The sequence below is a fragment of the Fringilla coelebs genome (assembly GCF_963513975.1).
Source record: "Fringilla coelebs genome assembly, chromosome: 13".
Taxonomy (NCBI): Eukaryota; Metazoa; Chordata; class Aves; order Passeriformes; family Fringillidae; genus Fringilla; species Fringilla coelebs.
The window spans coordinates 19,206,023-19,225,333 of NC_140039.1; the positions used below are offsets into that span (position 1 = coordinate 19,206,023).

General features: G+C 43.0%; 1 protein-coding gene across 1 annotated transcript in view; it reads right to left on the minus strand.

The window, feature by feature from the left end:
- PDZRN3 (PDZ domain containing ring finger 3) overlaps positions 1-19,311 on the minus strand; it is a gene marked incomplete at its 5' end in the record, with an annotated part of 128,638 nt that overhangs the window by 107,056 nt on the left and 2,271 nt on the right. The window contains 2 exons of the mRNA XM_084214356.1: positions 13,384-13,491; positions 14,606-14,692. Of these exons, the coding sequence (XP_084070482.1) occupies positions 13,384-13,491; positions 14,606-14,692 (195 nt within the window). The remainder of the gene's footprint in view (positions 1-13,383; positions 13,492-14,605; positions 14,693-19,311) is intronic.

The following is a 19,311-nucleotide window of genomic DNA, read 5'->3' on the forward strand; positions in this document are numbered from 1 at the left end:
ATGGCTTTTTTCTCCTTCAGAATTTCAATGACTCCCCTCTCAGGGTAGGTGGTCTGTAACACTAAACCATCAGGCAATCAGTTTTATGCTTTCCCTTCCAGCTCCAGCTTTCTTTTCCCAAACAACGGTAGGAAATCCTCTGTCTGACAGTACAGGATAAAGAAAAACAAAAATCAGGCCCATTTGTGATTCAGAGATATGCTCAGTGCTCTTAATGCCTAAAATGCCCTGTGTTTTGATATAACAAAATACTTTAATCCAAAGGCAATTTAAATGATGGACAAAGTAATGGTTGGGAGAGAACAACCAAAATAAACTGGAGCTTTAGAACTGACCTTGATCTAGAATTTGTTGAATTTGTACATCCAAGCAAAAGAAAACTTTTAACTGTGGAGCTGAACTATAAACTTGAATAGAATAAATCTAGTTAGATCATGACATGCACAAAAAATTTACATTCAGAGAAAAGTGATTTTAAATAACTTGGATGCCTGACAATAACAGAAGTCTGGTGTCTCTCTACATCACCAAGAGTGGTAGAAGTCAGTGTGTTTCAAAGTCATTACTCCAGGTTCCAGGCCTGTATCTACTCTGCAGTTAATGACAGAAATCAAAATTTAAAATCAGGACTAGAAAATGACTGCACTGTAAAAAAAAAAATAAAAATAACAGGGATATTCTGAAAAGGATATAAAAAAACCCAACCCAATGTTTTTCATTTTCAGACATTAAGATAATGCTGCATTTCATTTGCTTTAAAAGGAAATATGTAGCACTTAGGCAGCAACATAATACATTGTGGTTCACTTTCTCCTGTCAAAAAATCTGGTTTATTGGGAGGATAAAAGCAGTTGCAAATGTGGATATTAGGAACTGAAGGAAGCAGAAATGGAGCTGTTTACAACAACTGTGCTGTTACAAAGTGGGAGACTGAACTGAAAATCTGACATTGTTTTCTATAACATTCTTCTAAAGTGTCAAATACCACAATTTGGATTCTCCAAAGATGAGTTAATGTTTTAAGTATTCAAAATAGATGGAAAATACATTTGTGCCTGTTATAGATCAGGGAATTTGTCACTTGTAGATTATTTTCCCATGTTTATGGACTCTGACACTGAGCAGTGCTTAAGACCCCAGTTGTTGTTTATCCAATGCATATCCTTCAATTTAGGCAAGTAAGTAGCAACTTTGGCTGTAGTAAAACAAATCCCCCCCTTAGCCTGAACATATAAAACATCCTTCAGTTTCTCCACTGTGATAGACAATTTATGGGGCAGCTTTATCTGTGTCTGCTCACCTACAGATCCCACAGGCTTGCACAGAACCTCCAGTAACAGTTCCAATAAATTGTTGTAAATTTACTTTTTATCCCTAGCTTAGAACAGACTTTATGAGCACGGCCATCAGCTCCCAAAAACTCCCTCAGTGAAATCTTCACTGCTGACTTCAGCTAGACAGATATCAAATTCATCATCAAATTCATCACACCTTGGGCTCCTTACCTCAGCCTTTCAATTTCTAGTAACTTTTAAAATGCCATCCCACCATCCCTGGCCGCCCAGCTCCATTTCCTGGGACAAAAGCCTTGCCTGGCTTGAAATGTTGTGGTTTGCAGTTAGCAAGTGATTAACACGTGAAGGATTGATACAAACAAAGGCATTTATTCTTCCTGCATGTTTCACCTCCACACTTAACTTGCCAGTCCTTTTTGCCCCTGCAGAAGATGATTTACATCACCTAAATGCCTCAGAACAGGAATGACTGGGGGGGATTATGAGCCTGGTGGCAAAAAGCAGTCAGGACCTTTCCCAAGACCTCCGTTTATAGCCTTAATTTGCATTTTCCTACGAGGATAAGCAACTTCTGCCATGGTTTATCGCTTCAGTGACAACTCCCTCGAAGCAGCCATGATAATTGCATCTTTTTCCTGAAAGACTTCCTGAGCAGTTAAAAGCTTTTGGGCTTAGTTTTTCTCCAAAGGTTTTCTAAAGGAGGGGAACTCAGCCCTTGCAATCAGACACAAACAAGAGCCAAGCACCAGAATCTGCATCTTGTTCATCCTGAAGAGCACCTCAGGCAGGGGGATAAACAAAAGGAAAGCAAGTAATTTTTAGTGATTTGGGACAAAAGGGACAGAGGCAGTGGCAGGTGTATCATCCTGGCTCTGGTTCCTCTGTTCTGTGAATCTGTTCAACTTGCAACAGCATTCAGCAAGCAGAAAGTTTAAATGACTGAGTGTCACTCCAGGCTGGAGGGTTTTTTCTTAGATTGTGCACAAAATTCATTTCATCCCAAAAGAAACTTCACAGCATCTTCTCAGCCTCCCAGCTCCTCTTTCTGCCTGAGATACCAAGTCACTAAAGTGTTTCTGATTAACCCAACGAGTTTGGGTGCCTAACAAAGAACCACAGCAGGGTCTGGGGAAGGCAGGCTGGGAAAAGGAACAGTGCCAGAGCAGGGAAAGTGGCCTTCAGTGGGCTGGGGATGTGCTGGAGGCTGAAATATGCTGTACTGTGCTCTCTGCCACCCTTGGTTTGTAACTCACTGCAACATCAGCTGCTCAGCAAGTCTGCACGTGCCAAAAACGGGGCAAAAAACTTGCCTTTGGGTCAACTTAGAAGCAGAGGAAGACAGAGAGCATTTTAATTAGCAGCAGGACATAAAACTGGCTAAAAGTGAAGGAGGAGGTTCTCATTGCTAGAGAAAGGTTTGTAATAGAAACAGTGAATGATTCCCCTGCTGCAGGGGAAACTTTGCCTGCAAAGGTTCTAAGGGGAAAGGAGGAGGCCAAAATGAAGGGAAAACAATGAAAAGCTGGATTTAAAAGAAGTGGCTCAGTATGTGCTGGCTCCTTCAGACACAGGAAGGACTCACAGGGCTGGCTGTGTGAACACTGAAATTAAAACAAGAGCTGCTAGCAGGACATTTCTGAGCTGTGAGTGCAGCTAACACAGCCCAGTGCATCTGTTCATCCCCAGCACCCACGGGGCCAGACCTGCCTCCAAAATGAGAGTCAGGGCTCCTGACAAGCTAGCAGAGAAAATACAAAAGTGAGAATTACATAAATTCACATTTTGTTCCTGTTTTATTGTGGTTAGGAGAACTGGCTCAGCTCAGTTATGGGAACATTACTGGGTGCAAGGCAGTGCCAGGCCCCAAGAGCTGCAGCTTCCAGAGCTTCCCTGGGTGCCAGCAGGCTTGGATTTTCAGCAACATCTCATATTCCATGAGATTATCATCACCTGGCTTTGTTTGTTTGGATTTAGGATGAAGCAAGCTTTAAAGAGTCTGACACACAGGGGTTTTTTTTCATTCCATCATTTAAGCCTTCCTTGTAACTACAGACAGGAGATTTCTGTAAAACTTACAAAATAGGAATGAATTCTGAACGAGCTACAAGGGAGAGATAAATAAATATGCAGTCAGGGAAGTATCCTGACAAAACAATTTTTTTTTTCTTTGCAAGAAAGTTGCTTGGAAAAAAAAGTGCTGTACAGTAAAGGGGTTATTTGTTCTTAGGTTTTGATGAAGGTGATCAGCCTGGGGGGTATTTCTGCTAAAGGGAAACACAATTAGGCAGAAAGCAATTTCATCTCCATATGTCCCACATCTAGAAGAAGCTGGCAATTTTCAATTTCCAATTTCCATCCTCTCTGTCAGCAGATCAGGTTGGGTACTTGGGGATTTCCAAACAGGACCTGGTCTGAGCCAAGAGTCTGTGTCCAGTTTACATCCAGAGTGGCCATGGAAGCCTCGTCCTTCCCACCATGACCTTGGCAGACCACAATGCTCCTCCATCCAAACCCATGCTCCCAGAAATTCAGGCCCTAAATCTCCATAAATAAATATTTTTTTATTGTCCATGGTGTCTTCCTTATGAACAGTAACAGAGCTTGAAGTAGCAAAAACACAAATAATCACCTTATTCACTGAACTGATGAAAGCTCTGCCCAGAGCCCCTCACCATTTGCTGTCAGATTTTGGGCTTGAGAAAAGAGGCTTGTTAAAAGAAAGGAGAAAAAGATTTCTGTTTAGGAATCAAGTTAGAGAAAAACACTTTGGAGAAGGCTGCAAGGGTGGAGATCAGATGATCTTTGTGTGTTTCTTTAGGAGGAAAAAGAAGTTATGCAATTCCAAGCAGTCATGTGGTATGGCAGCTGCTAAAGTTACTGCTAATTTTTATTAGAGCTGGCCAAAGCCAGAAAAAGGTCTGCTTTATAAGCAAGACCTTTTAAGAAGTAAACTAAACCTTCCTGAGCTGGGAGGCCTGCAGAACTGAGAGAAGGAAAAAAATAGCACTAAAAAGTTCTGGGTATTTTTTTTTTTCCTCCCCCACCTTCAAATGGTTCAGGAAACATTTTCACTCTCCCTTCCTGTTGCTGGTTTCTTTCTCATATTCATCCAATCAATCAAGCAGATGTATAATATTTACCAGTTTTCAGCTCAAATTCCTGCTCAGCCCAAAGGACTATTCAGGTGCAGGATGTGTGTGAGCTTTCATTCCCCCCAGGCAGACTCGTGGCCCCGGGTCCAGGCTCTGCTGACCCTGCTGGAGCAAGGCAGGGATTAGCTGCTCTCCAAAGGTCCCCTCCAAGCCCAGCCATGCCATGATCCTTGGGAACACCCAGAGATTTTATCTGTTTGATAAAACTGGAGATGGGATTCCTCCCAACAGCCCTGTTTTCCAGGACTGAGCACCTGTGGCTCCTGTCTTTGAAAATCTGTGCAGGAATTTAACTGGATCCTGAGCCAGGCTCCATCCCCAAACCTGCTCCTTGCTTCCAGCTTTGCACTTTTGTGCCCTTCAAAGTCATGTGGATGTTGGCAAAAAATAATAAAGGTTAAATGCAAACACTAAGAGATAAAATTCACCACTGGAGAGACCAGGCACAGCTCTTCATAGGGCATCTAATCTCTGTCCAAACAGGATTAATTTGGTACTGCTGTTAAATGGAGCATATAATTAATGTGGATACTCCTCTGGGGCTGGGGATGATAACTGTGCCAGTGGGAAAGGGAATGCCTTTCCTGAGAGCCATGGGTCCAGTCCTACAACAAGGGATCTAGAAATTAGTGATTTTGGGGATTTTTTTTAAAGAGTATTTTAACACCAGGCTCACTTAGACTATGGAAAATGGGCACAAACAAAATACACAGTTTTCCATACTCTGCCTCTTTTCCCACCTGCTTCACACAACTGAAGCACATTTAATGCAGAATTGAAGCTGGAGATAAGAGACTTGCACCGTTTGCACTCTTTGGGACCAGGATTGCCCCGGTCCCTCCCCAAAGGGATATTCCTTGTCAGGAACACAGGGATGGGATGTGTCTCCACCACTCACTGCCCAGCCCACATCACTCTCCTGAACCACTCCTCCTTCACCCCAAAGACTCAAATTTCCTTTCTGGATGGAATATTCCCCCACACAGCCTTTAAAACCCAAATTCCCCTTCCAGAGGTAAATTCCCTTTAGAGATGTAAGACTTTACAGATAGAAACTTCTTGAAAGATGGCACTCCTTTATACGAAAGCTAACACAACACAAATTTACTTTGGATACTAAAAATGTACAATAAAAGTCTTAAAAGGAAAATACTGTTTTCATTTAAAAGCCTCACTGGTGAAGCAAAATTTTTCAACTGCTATTATTGTCAGCCCAGCCCCATTTGTATTTATGAGAGCCTAAAAACTTTACAAGTCCTGTAGTTGCACTTTGTAGTGGAACATAAAGTAGTCAGGTTACATTGTTTTGAAATTTATCAAAACATACAGAAAGTAAAGCAACACTCAGCAATGCTGGAACTAAATTCCCAACTTTGATAAGTTGTCACCTCTCTGTGTTTCAAGCCCAGAACTGCAGTTAATTGTGGATAATTTTTCATAGTGTAAAGAATTAATTAATTAAGCAAAGGAAAAAAGCCTCATGTATGAAGGAATCTAAAGCCATAATTGTCATACAATTTGCTAGAGTACATTCAATAAGCTTCTACTGAGCACTCTCCTTTTCCAGGTTTCCTGTCTGCAGCGTTTCTTGTCCTACCATTTGTCAACTTTGATGAAACAAACAAAACCCCCACAACCCAGTACTGGAATTGATTTTGTTTACTATTAAGCACATTATTTGTCATTAAAGCTACAAAAACCACTGGGCAGCAGAGACTTTGTACTCCTCACCAGAACAGCACCATGCTCTAGTTCCAAAGAAAACTCCCTCCACCCAAATTAGCAGGGCTGAGCTGCAGGATCAGGATTTGGGATCCCCAGGCAGACTGGGTCATTCTCTCACACTTGGCATTTTTCACGATTGCTGAACAAATTCCGTTTTTAATTCCAAATGAAGAATTATGCAAATGGGACTGAAGTGCCTTTTGATAGAGCTGGTCTGAGCTTGCTCCTTTTGTCAGTTAATTTGCACTTACTTCATGCATATCCTTAACCCAACTGGCATGGTAATGTGCCACATATCTACTAAATTAAGGATGATTGTGCCTGATTGCCCAATTATGATACCAAATGTGTGAAAATCGTTGATAGGCCATTCTGTGTGTTTTCTCTAAAAAGACTCCGTGCATTCAAAAATCTAAAAATAAAACCTAACAGTTAATCTTAATGGTTTGGCTTGAAATGTGGAAAACGGATGAGATGATTTAAAATGCAAGGAATTGCACCACAAATGAAAAAAATTAAACTGCCCCATTGTTATATGCTCTATCAGCATCCTTTAAAATGCCCCAACATTTGTTGGTCTGACACACTTCTCTCTGACGAGCTGCAGAGGATGAACCAGCTATTTTTCACTTCTTTGACAGAGTGATAATTCCTAACCCCAAATCCTAGGTTGATAGGTGGTTTGTATTTTGAATTCATCACAAACTGTCCCAAGTCCCAGGCCAGGGCTGACCTGCAGCCTCCAGGTGCCCCACCAGGCTTGGCACAGCTTCCCCCTGCCTCACCCAAGGCTGGATTATCCAGGCAATTAGCAAGGATTGGCTCAGCAGAAAATGGCAAACACAGCTGAGGGAGGATGGAGGAGGGAATTCACCCCCACAGGAGTCGGTGGAGTGAGTCCCTGACTTCTTGTGAGAATGGACTGGAAATCATCAAAGCAGTTTGCATTTCCTCCCCAGTCTTGCTCCTCGTGGTCCCAACCAAGTCAACCACACCAAAGAGAAGCAACATTTGCTAAACAATCTGTGACTTTCACTGTGCTTTAAAACACTCTATCAGTGGGACTTTTCTCCCAGTTTTTCCAACCTTGCAGTAATGAAAGGTTTGAGGCAAGAGGATCCAACCTGGAAAGCAAATTCCTCATAATTGATTCTCCTTTTTCTCAAGAGCAATTTCCTGTTTAACTGCAATTCCAACACAAACATGAGCAACATTTTTTTAACTTCTCTGCAAGTACTGTGGATGCTCCATCCCAGAAAATATTTGGCACTCCTCCCAATTCCAGCAGTGGCAATTCTTTTCCTGATTTGTGCACAGTTGTCATGGTCCCCATCTCGAGAGCACTGATGGTTTTATGGGAGAGATTTCATGCTGGCTAAAGACTGAAATTATTGTTTTCCAGCAGACTGTGTGAGCAAGGAAAGCAAAGTGTAGGGGAGAAAGGACTCCAAACCATAATCCCATTAATTTAAGATGTGTTATGCATAAGGGATCTATTCCTGAGTTTAAGAGAGCTTTTTTTGATAACTTAATTACCTCTTATTCATTCAACACACCCTTGAGACCAATATTCTAAGCTTCCACAGATCAAAATGCCCACATTACACTTAGGGTCAGCATGATGTGGACTTCTATTAAAAAGAAGAAAGAATAAGATGGTGTGGAAATTTGAGGGGAGCCCACACAGGACCTTTTCAAAAGCTGCAGCATGAAATGCGCTTATAACCTGAGCGCTTCAGCCTGCAGGTCAGAGAGTGTCGGTCCATAATATTTGAAACAACATAATATTTTTTTTATTTTCAACACTTATGTTTTCATTCCATCCAATTTTTTATGGTTTTGTTTGTGGGAAGAACAATATTAGAGTATTTAGGGTAGAAATCCTGTTGCACCTCTTTGGTTGGTTCTCTGGCTCATCCCCCTGCTTTCCCCACCTCCTTGCCACAGCTCAGCCTGCAGTGCTGGTACCAAATCAGGGAAATAAATTTATGAGAGGAAAAAAATGCAGCGGTAACCAAGGCCGCCTGTTTTCATTTACATTCTCCTCTCTGCCTCGTTATTATTCCTCCCTCTCTCCCGGGCTGTGGGATCTACGTTTCAGCACAGGCACGATGCTGCTCTGTGAGACACCATTAGCAGATATGGACAAAGGCCTTGGAAAGTTTTCTGGGAGCATAAACTCCAGAAAGAGCTGACTCTGCCGGAGCTGCAGCGGCTGCCCCGCCGCGCTCGCTCCCCACAAACGCTCTCATCTGCTTGCGTGTCCTGGCAGGAACTGCAGCAGCCAATTTTAAGTCACTGTCTGAAAATGTTTTCTTCTAGAAAATTAATTCCTGAGCGTAGGGAGCTGCGCAGTAAATCTTGTTGGCAGGGCTGAGTTTTCCATTCAGGACAATTCTGTTTAATCCATATCCTTGTCAGGGTTCAGCTGGCACCGAGCGTCCCGCGAGGAGCTGCAGGCTTAGGATTATCCTGCCAGAGCTGGCATTGTTTTAAAAAGGGCTCACCAGCAAATCAGGAATTGAAGGTGGTGCTCAGACAGCAGTTTTATGGAGTGATTATTTGTGGAAGCTGCCTGTGAGTGGTGATAGGTGAGCAGGGCAGCAGCAGCGTGCAGTGACAGTGCAGCCAGAGCAGCAGCACACTGAGCCCTTTCAGCCACAAGCTCAGTCTGCTGGAAAAACGAGACCATCACGCACCACCAGACCACAAGGAATGCTTCTTCTTTTATTCATTCACTCAGTTTTACAGCCATCCTTGCTTCGCTTTGCGTCGCAGGCAGGGAAAGGTTCACCGTGCTCCCGCAGGAGCGTCCTTTCCTGCTGCTCCTCTGCGGCTGACGGATTCCTCTGTGCTGATGTGACTTTTCAGGGGCTGTGCTGTGAACACAGCTACCAAATTAATCTCCCTGAAATCCACCTAACCCCCTCCTGCGAGCAGAAAGTGGCTCTGCCAAAACAACACGCTTACACCAGGGTGAACGGGCAAAAAACGGCAAATTCTGTTTGCACATCCACGAGATTTGCTAAAAAGTTTCATTGTTCTCGTGTGTAATCTGTGAAGAAATGCACGTCCTGGAAAAGCAGCCTGTAATTTGTAGCACATGAGTGTGCTTTGGGGAAAATCAATCAAATGAACTAAGACGTGTTCTCAACTCCTAAACTAATGATCCTTCCTGTGAGCAGCATGAAACACCGGGTGAGTCCCAGATGGCATAAATCCTCCAGGTTTCAGCAAGGCTGTGACAGCTTGGACTACCTCAACAGTACCCTAATTGTGCTGCAAACTTTTTAAGGTGGCCAGCAGTCAGCCTTTTCAAAAGCCTCCTTCTTCCCCAGCAGTCCCAGGGCTAAACAAACAAGTTTACCAGTTAGTGAGAAGAGAATGCCAGATTTAATTTATACTCTTTCAGGGCTGATGTGCTTAAAAATAATAACTCTGAAAAGCTGATTTTGTCTTAAGAAATGCCAAGCAGCTGCGTAGAGGCATTCAGGGCTGGGACCTGAACCAACTTCAGTTGAGAGAGGAAATTAGGACCATTTTGTTACCCTGACAAAAATGAAATCTATGAGAACAGTAATTCCTTTGCAGAAAAAATCAATAGTTTCAGCATGTTTTTAACGTGGCAATTTGCTCTGGAACATCTTAACAATACCTCAGTAAATCACCAGTTGAAATCAGCTGCTGGCTTTGGGTGTGCAAGTACAGAACTGCATGAAAAATGTGTAGTCAAAGCAGAGGAAATCTCCCAGAATTGTGACTTCCTTGCTCCTAAAGTAATTGTGAAAAATCTGAGAACAGATACAGGTAAGAAGCAGCTTTGGTTTACATGGAGAGGTTACAAAACCACCAAAATCCAAATCTGTAACCCTAATCTGGCAAGAACTTCTAGAACTTCTTTCCCTCTGTGCCTCAGATCACCCTTTTAGAGTAAGGGTATTATTAGGGGAAATTATTGAGCAGTTGTTAGCCACAGCATGATCTTCATAGTCATATGTAAGCACTAGATATCATTATTCAACAGATTCTGTAAAAGAAAATACAAGAAAAAAGCTATTTCTCTGTATTTGCTACATGCTGCTCTGATGACTGAGGAGTACAGACCATGCAACATTCATCTTGGTTTTTGTCATTTAGTAGTAGCAAAATAGACCTCACAGTGCCATTACTTATTTCAATGACACGAAAAGGGCCAAAAAATTGCTTTTAAAGAAAATTCAAGTCAATTCTTAAACCTGATTAACTTTGCACTTAACCTTCTGAAAAATGCAGAACAGGAAGTCCAAATTACACGAGGAAAATATGTTTAAAAATTATCTCTGACATAATCCCAAGCTTATCTCTGGATCAAATTGTCAGGGGATAGAATTTGCAAGCAAACAGCAATAAAAAATTACTTCTGCTATCAGCTCTGAACTGTACCCTGATGTGTCTGTATTTCACTCTGCCCAATCCCTGCTCAGTAATCAGAAATGTTGTGGCAGTTCTGAAAATGAGAAGTGACACTCTTATTTTATATGTGCTCCAAAACACATCCACCAGAAGATCTGCTGCAAAGAAACATTTGATTTCCAAAAGGAAATCAAATGATTTGTGTTTTACTTCATTGTAAATTCTCTGTGATGGATGCTGGAATTAATTAGGGAGATGTTATGCTCAGCATCTTATACTGGAATAAGAATTCTTTGTGGAAGGGTCTATTTAGAATCATGCTGATGATCCATAAAACCTTATTATTGAATGGACAAGTTAAAGGAGCTCTAGATAGCTAAATTCAGTTCTAGGGAAGTAATTTGCCATCTTTCTTCACCATTTTTTATACCTTTGAAAGCAAATATGACCTGCTAGGATGCTCTGCTCTGTGCCAAGTTCTCCAGCTGTGTCCTCCTAGTTACAGCTACATCTGTAAATAATTTTTGAGTCAAACTCCCAAATCAAAACTTTGACAGTGTGAAGATTATAAAAAACTTGCCTCTAGGAGGATACCACCACAGGCATTCTCACCTAGATTGTTTACAGGTATTTCAATGATCTAATAATTAGACATTAGGATGATAAAGCTCACTTAGATGCCTTGATGCAGGAGGGATCCCCTTTTTCCTTATCCAGAGCAAGGTCAGATAAAATGTGCTAAATATAAACTGCAGAGAACACAGGATGGAACAGCTGCTCTCAGGAGCTGGTGTCCACAGTATCTGCATTTTAAAGGGCTCACTTTTAGAGCACTCCAGTCTAGTGCTGTGAACTGGATGCCTGTAGTGGCTGGGCTGCATGAAACAAACGAATTTATCTAGAAAAGCATTCCATTAGCACTTTTGGAGACTGCTCCACCATGGGAATCACACCACATCAGCTGGGCACCACTCAGGGCACCCCTGATCCAGAGTGAGATGCTGGTCTGGAGGCATCCAAAGCCAGCCCTTGGGAAATGATGTGCTCCATTTTCATCAGCATTTTGTGTATATTTAGAGGTGAGAAGAGTGACTATGACAATGAGTTTGTGGTCAGCACAACAAGAGCTGTCAACACGTGTCAGCCCCATGTCAACACATGGGTTCCCGCTACCCTTGGCGTGTTATTAATCCAACAAATCCCTCTAATGTCTTTGTTCTGGGCTCTTCTCTTGTCTGAAAATGCAGCTTGAACTGTGCACAAGGCTGTGCACAAACACTGCTGGCACAGGCATGTGCTCAGGGAGGGGACAGGGCAGGGAAGCTCACCCAGCCTGTCCCTTCTGGTCCCCCCTGGACACAGAGTGGGACTCCTTCCTCAGCCTGCACCAACACTGAGCTTGGGGAGCAGCAAGAAGGAGCAAAAAATAAAATCAGAAGGAGGGAGGTCCCTTGCAAGGCAGCAGATGGTGCAGAGCCCATGGAAGCTGGCTGCCCTCGTCCCTGCACTGGCAGCCAGGGTCACTTCCACAACTCACAGAGCCTGAACCAGAACCAGGACATTTCCCAACCTTGGGGCATTTGATCTCCCAGAGTTTTGGTTTTCATACAGTTGTTTGGTTTATGTGACTGTGCACTACTTCAGAAACGGATGTCAGCTTTCCAAGGAGGCTGTGGGGAAATTCAGGCTTATGGGAAACCTTCAGCTGCAACAAAATCAGAGTTCTCACAAAACTGTCCAGACCTTTTCGCAATTATCTTACATCACACACAGGGTTTGAGCAACTCTGGATCATTTCACAGCTCAGCTTCTTATCTTTTTATAGTTCTGCTACTGTGGCTCCATTCTTTCCCATATGAAGAAACTTAATTAATATTTTATACCCTTACTAGATTGTGAATACAATTTGCCATAACAGTACAGAAAAAGCAAATACACTTTGTCCCCTGCCAACAGAAAATCCTTAACAGCTGTTTATTGCTCATTTGCAAAACATAAGAGCAATGGAATTCCATTACTTAGAGAAACTGGCTGTTCCATGATATCCTTGGCAACAAACACCACACTTATCTTTTTGAACAATAGACTCTCAAAGTTTCTGCAGCCTACAAAAATAAGACAGTGAGGAAGACTTTTTCTTAACTGCAAAATGCCAAACAATGGGAACTGACTCACCGTCAGCTGCATTGTGTTTTATGAACATGAAACTTTTTCTTGCTCTCTCCCCCCCATTAAAAAAGAGAAATTTGCTCTCTGCAAATCTAGAGAAAAGTTTCATGCAACCATCTCCTTCACAGGAAGAGCTTTTTATTGAGGTCAAGACTTTGGCAAAATGAGGAGAAATTCAGACTGCAATCTCAGTACTGTAAGAACTCACAAACAACATTAAAGGAGTTACTTAGGTTTATGATAAACCATAGAGAAATCACAGAGTGGAATTTTCCCTGACTGCTCAAAACTTAACTACCAAGAAAAATAACATCATGCTTTACACCACGGATATTTCACATATGGTTTTAACTAAATAACTTCCAAGTTTCCAACAGCTTAAAAAAGAACTATCTATGGCATACCAGAGAGATGCGAGCTCCTCAGAAAGGCAGGACATGCACATACCATCCATAATCTGGTTTCTATATTTAGGGAAGGACTATACCTAAAGCCCTGGAGGTCAGCACTGAATCAAGCCCAGCATATTTTCACAGACAGATGTTCTAGACAGTGTTTACCACGGTCCACTCTCCCAAACCCACAGCAAACGTGCCATGTGAGTTCCTGAGCTGGAGCTGGCACTGTTAAAAGGCAGTTTAATCTCTTACCTCAATAATCCTGTCGTGGATTTGCAGCCCTCCTTCCTTAGCAGCAGGCCCAGTGTCAACTATTTTGGATACAAAAATTCCTTCGCTGGAGGAGCCATCCTGATTGTCCTTCAAGGATGAAAAGGAGAACATATTATTGTCCCTCTCTTCTGCCCTCAGCTGCAGCTTGTCCATGTCACAACAGTGCGTGTGATTTGAGAGAAATATTCTTACTGATGTCTTAATTTGGAATTACTTTGTGCTAATGAGAACACCTGATACTCTGATTTTGAAAGATTAAGCAACCAGGGATGGGCTTCCATTAGGTAAATTAGCTGCTTGATAATCATTTTCCTCTGACTTAGGGCAGCTCAGGAGTAATTGTCATGACAATTATTCTCACAGCAAAATCCAGTGAGACACAGCCTGCTTGCACATCAAACATAACAGGGCAATTTTCATTTTTAGTTGCACAGCTTTTCCTCTGGAGACTTGAAAATAAACCCATGAAAACACCTTACACCTAAAAAGATATTTTCATCTTCCTGTGTATTGTGCCTCTACCAGTGCAGAACAATGTCTCAGAAAGTTGAAAAACTCTAAAGACAGAATAACTTTCAAGTGAATTCACTAGGAACAAATCATGATTAATGTCAGATTTCTGAGCAGCCAAGAAGTAGTTCTGAATACTTTCTAAATTACTAGGACAAGGTATAATCCACTCCTTGATGTAATTAAAGTCATATGCAGCAGCTCCAGCCAACAAGCATCCCAAAAAAATACATTAGTGAGTGTGTGGTGCAGGAAACATCTGCTGAAATCACAGAACTCAAAATCAAGCTGTTTAAGTTCCATCCCTTCACCTGCACAGAGGGCTGCTGGATCTCTGCTGGAAAGGAGAGTAAATCAATTTTTTTTTAAATGAAAAGGGCTAAAGTTGTGGCTCTCAACCCATGAACTTCACAGCAGTAGGGTCTGAGAAAGAGACACTGTGGGTTTGATCACGTTGGGAGTGGCACTGCACTGGGATTAGTGGTGCTGGCTGTGATGATATGCAAGAATAAACAGGCAGCAGGAGAAAAGGCAGCGTGGTTAATAGACATCCACACAACCTCGGTGGAAGAACTGCTCTGAAAGAATCCCAAGAGGACCAAATGCTTGTCAGCAACATTTTTCCTCTAAGTGTTGACCTCCATGCTTTTCCCAACTGGAAAGGGCAAACATATTTTAACAATTAACATACCACGCACGGCCGGCCACCAATAATATTAAATCCAAGAGATCCAGAGTCCCGATGAAGGACCAGAGTCAGTGCTTTGGTTTCTTCACCCTACAAAGAACAGACAAACACATTCAAAACCCATCGTGGCTGGGGGGTAAAACAGCACAGGTAACACTTCTACTCATGCTTTTTGTTGGGTTGGTTTCTTGTTTTTGTTAAATCCCCTTCTAGTTTAGAGACAAATGTTTGGAATAACTTTGCAGCTCCCAGTGGCTGCTCCAGCCACCCCACTGAGCTCCAGCAGCAGAACCTCCCCAAAGATTTATGTGTCTGTTTTATTGAGATCTACACTGAGACACTTAACAGCAGCAGAAGGGGTTTATATGCAATGCTGGTTCCTGCAACTACTTGACCCAGTCACATGGGATGTGTTATGTAAAATACTCCACGTTTCCAGTAGTCAAACTCTCTGACTTTCCCAGTGCTGGGGGGTGACTGAACCTTAGGACTGGAGCCTTGCACTGCCCCTCTCTCCTGCTGACTACGTGACATTGTTCCAAGTGACATTGTTTTAAACAGTACCAAACACACAATTCTCTGCAGAGTTTCAGAAAACAGCATTAAGCAAAACTGTGACAAATTTTGCCACAGGCCCAGAATGGCAATTGCTATTCACAGCACCTGCCATGCATGACTTTTTTCTCTGGCATTTTAAGGCCAGCAAAACAGAAATCTCCCATTAACATAATGAATCTCCCAAATTCATTGTCTTAATCCCCTAAAATATGAAATTCTGCAGTGAATAGTTTTCTGGACAGACAGCATACAACAAAGATATACTGGAAAGACATGTAATATTTGGGGGGCTGTGTGAACAGGTTTTGTTATCCTGGTCTCTCATCCCAGCTTGTTCCTAACTACCAACTCCCACAAAATGTCCTTTATGACCCAGGGATGCTACTTAGGCCTATTAACTTTTATGAAGACAAAACTAAGTGCATGAACTGTTAAAGACAACTAAATGTTCACAATGTTCTCCCTTCAGTCTCAATCTAGTGCTGTTATTAACAGCAGAGCACTACAAAAAGTCCTCTGAATAACAACATTTAGAGATCAGAATAGATCAGTATGGGCATCTAGAGATACAGATGAAATTTCCTACCTCCAAAACCATCTTCTTTGTTTTATCCAAGGGGTGAAAAAATTATGAACACAAAACAAAGTTTGAGGAAGTTATCTTAAAAGGCTGGTTTTCATAACCAATTAATGACAAAAATTGCAACAGTTACATTGTAATTCGATGCAGATGGTTTTAGTTTGTGCATTTTTCTTCTAACATGTCGATTTGAAGTTGTCAATCAAATATTAAGGTCTATTAAAGTCATTAAAAATGTCAGAGTAATCCTGGATTACTGAATTACTCCCAGAGATTTGGGGATGATAAGGAAGCCCAGTTCCCTGCCAGGGTGAACGGGCAGAGCTCCACTGAGTGCACACTCCGAGCTCCACCTGGAAATGTGCTCTACCATGTGCTTGACAAATGTGCTATGTCACTTTCTGATCATTATCTTCCCTAATGATCCACTCAGAAATAGACTTGGGCCTGATGCAGAGGAACATGAGCATGGCTGATTTCATCTGAATCTGCCTGCACTTGGCAGCAGTGAGAACCAGGTACCCAGAAGAGAAGTGAAAAATGAAGTAAAATCTATTTCCCTGCAAGTCTACAGACCCAGACCTCAGACAGGATTTCAAGGAACAAATTTCCAGTCCTGTGAGACCACTTTCAAGCACTGATGATTCTGGATTTGAAAGACAAGCACATGCTAGCATGACTGTTTCCTTCTATTATCCCTATTTAAGAAGGCAAATCAATTACAACAATCAAAAACCAATTACAACACCGCTCTCAAGACACTTTCAGTAATTAGAGTTGCCTGTTTTCATTAAAGCCTCCTTATGAGCCTTTGATTTGACACTTTTACACCTGGCTGAACAAGTATTAAAGCAGGTGGGACTGAACCAGTCGGGTTATGAGGGAAAAGAAACAACTAATGCAGCTTTCTGTAGGTACTTCTGAAAAAGTACTTCTGCCTGCAGGGGTTTTAAAGACATTTCCAGGTTTTCCTGGTGGCTTTGTGCAGTGTCTCCATGCTCCCCACGGCAGCAGTCACGTTCCAGCCCCACTGTGGGTGCAGAACTGCCCAGCCCTGGCTGGCAGCAGCACCTTGCTCTGACACTTCTGCACACTCACATCTCAGCTCTTCACCACTCCTTCAACAACCTTCCCCTTCTCTTCAGAAGGAAGCCACGATGCAAATGATTTTTCCAGGGCTCTGCCTTTCTCTCCCCCTCCAAGATCTGGCATTCCAGCAGAGCAGTCATTAAACAGTGAGGTAACTGTGGAAATGTGGTGGCCAGGGGCCAGCCCTGCCCCGGCAGCTGCTCCAGCAGCAGACCTGATGGTTCCTGGCATGTTGTATTCCCACAGCTGAACAGAACTCTTAAACATAATTCTTGAAATTACTGTACTTCCCAGCTGAGTAATGTGCAGCTAATGGACTGCCTTTCCCTTTAGATAGCAAAGACTAATTTCTTTGGTAGTGCTGTGGCTGGGAAGGTCTGCTTCACCAGAGGAGGCACCTCAGCTCCTTCCTCACTGCTGAAAGGGCTGCCAGGACCAGCCTGGCCCATCCTGCTTGGGGGCAGGCTGAGAAAAACACATCATCCTGCTGTAAAGGACTTCATCTGGCTCTTACAGAATTCAAATCTTTGTCATCACCCCCACAGAGGTCCAGATCATAACTGGTTCTTGCCTGGCTGATCCATTTAAAGCCAGCTCCTGTCTCTGGTTGCCAGGAGAGCAGAAGGGTTTTTTACCCTGGGCTGTCAAGTGCTTCTGATTCCCTCTCCCCTTGCTCCTTCCCAAAGGACTTTGCTGGCTGTGTAAATAAGGGATTGACCAGATCAGTTTATCAAGAGGTGTGCACAGGGCTGTGTTTCACCGAGGATTAAGCCTTGTTTGAATTGTACAAGTTTTTTTTCTTGATTGTTTAGACTTCGATATTTCAAGATCGACATGTCTGATGGAAGAAAATGCGAATTTTAAGGGAGACACTCCACCTTCCCTCCCACTCCCTCCTCAAGCTCATCCTCAGTAAGCCTCTCCTCTTTCCACCAAGGAATAAACAGTCATTGTCTGAATAAACCTCAGAACTGTACACAGTAAAATTAAAGTGTTCCCTCAGTGATAATGCACATGGGCAACACAACTGGGGTCATTTAAGGCACATCTACCTGCCTAAGGGGCTTATAAAATGGTGAGATGCTTACAGATGAGTGTGTGTATAAAAAATATATTTATTTATGTCTTCTCTCAATATGGTTATAGTGCTGTTATAGAACTCACCTCAGAAGTGATGGGTGAAAGCACAGCAAAGCTGTGATTCATCCAGCATCACAAACAAGGTCTATGCTAAGGTGAATCCCCACCTGGGTCTCCAAAGCTGCCAAAAGACCACGAACTTGGGTCTTTAAAGAATGGTTTACAGTCACTCAGTATCGTATTTCCCCCTTCACTAAGCATTTAAACACAGCTGTATGTGGGCACTTCTTCTGCTTTGACTGCAGATCTGATTGGTTCTGGATTGGTTCTACATCTGCAGCAACAAGCAGCCACCAGGCAGAAAAGCCAGCAAACCCTTTTTCTCCATCAGCTGAGGAGCCAGAACATCCCTCAGTAAGTTCTGCAATCACCACTTGTGAGCTATGAACCCAGATTGTTGGTGCTCAGCCTACTTGTGCTTAGCACAGAGCAAACCACTCCATCTGAGAATGCATGAAATATGAATAATGGCCATTATTTAAATAATGACAGCAAATTGGTCATTTCACACTACCATACCTCTAATCCCTGTGTTCAGGGACATAACCCTTAGGAAAATTTACACATCCTGCTGAGTGTTCCTGCACAGTCTGTGCTACTGTCTCTGAGGAAATAGCCCCACGCTTGGAAGCCTGCCTCAGCCCCAAAGAGGGAAAGCATCCCCTGCACCAGGTGATCACCACAGGTCTTTCACTAAACTCTCTGTGTCACAAAGATGCAAGTTTGCTATTTGTGCTTGCCTGGGAGCTGGGCAGCAGAGCTGTTAGTGTTGGCCAGCTGCCCAAAATGCTGTGAAAGACACGGAACTGACTGACCGCTGGCCCGGGGCTGTGGTGACATGACACCTCCCAGCTTTCTCCAGACTGGTGGCTGCTCCAGAGAACTGCACAACAGCCCTTTGTAACGGGGCTGGACCCAGCACAGGGGTCTGGGCCAGCTGTACCCATAAATCTGATAGGAAGTATAGCTGAAAATATGTGTCATGAACATTTGCAGCTGAGAAGGAGCAGCTCTCAGGATTACAGCAGCTCCCGACACTGTACAGAGCTAAAAGATGCAAACCCCACATCATCAGCACTAGCCACGAAAAAAGGGTGGTGTGGGAATAAAGGAGATCAAAGATGAGGAGGCAGGGGTTGGGTGAGATGGTTTGAGCCAGCAGGACAGGGTGCAGGGCTCTCCTGTCATCAGTAGGGGAGATGGAGCTGTGTGCCAGGCTGTGGGAGCAGAAAGCCTCCAGAATGCCATGGCAAAGTGCTGCAGGAAAAGAGGGAGACAGAACTGTCCTGAACCTTTATATGACTGTGAACCCCTGATTTATTTTGATGGTGTTACTAAGATT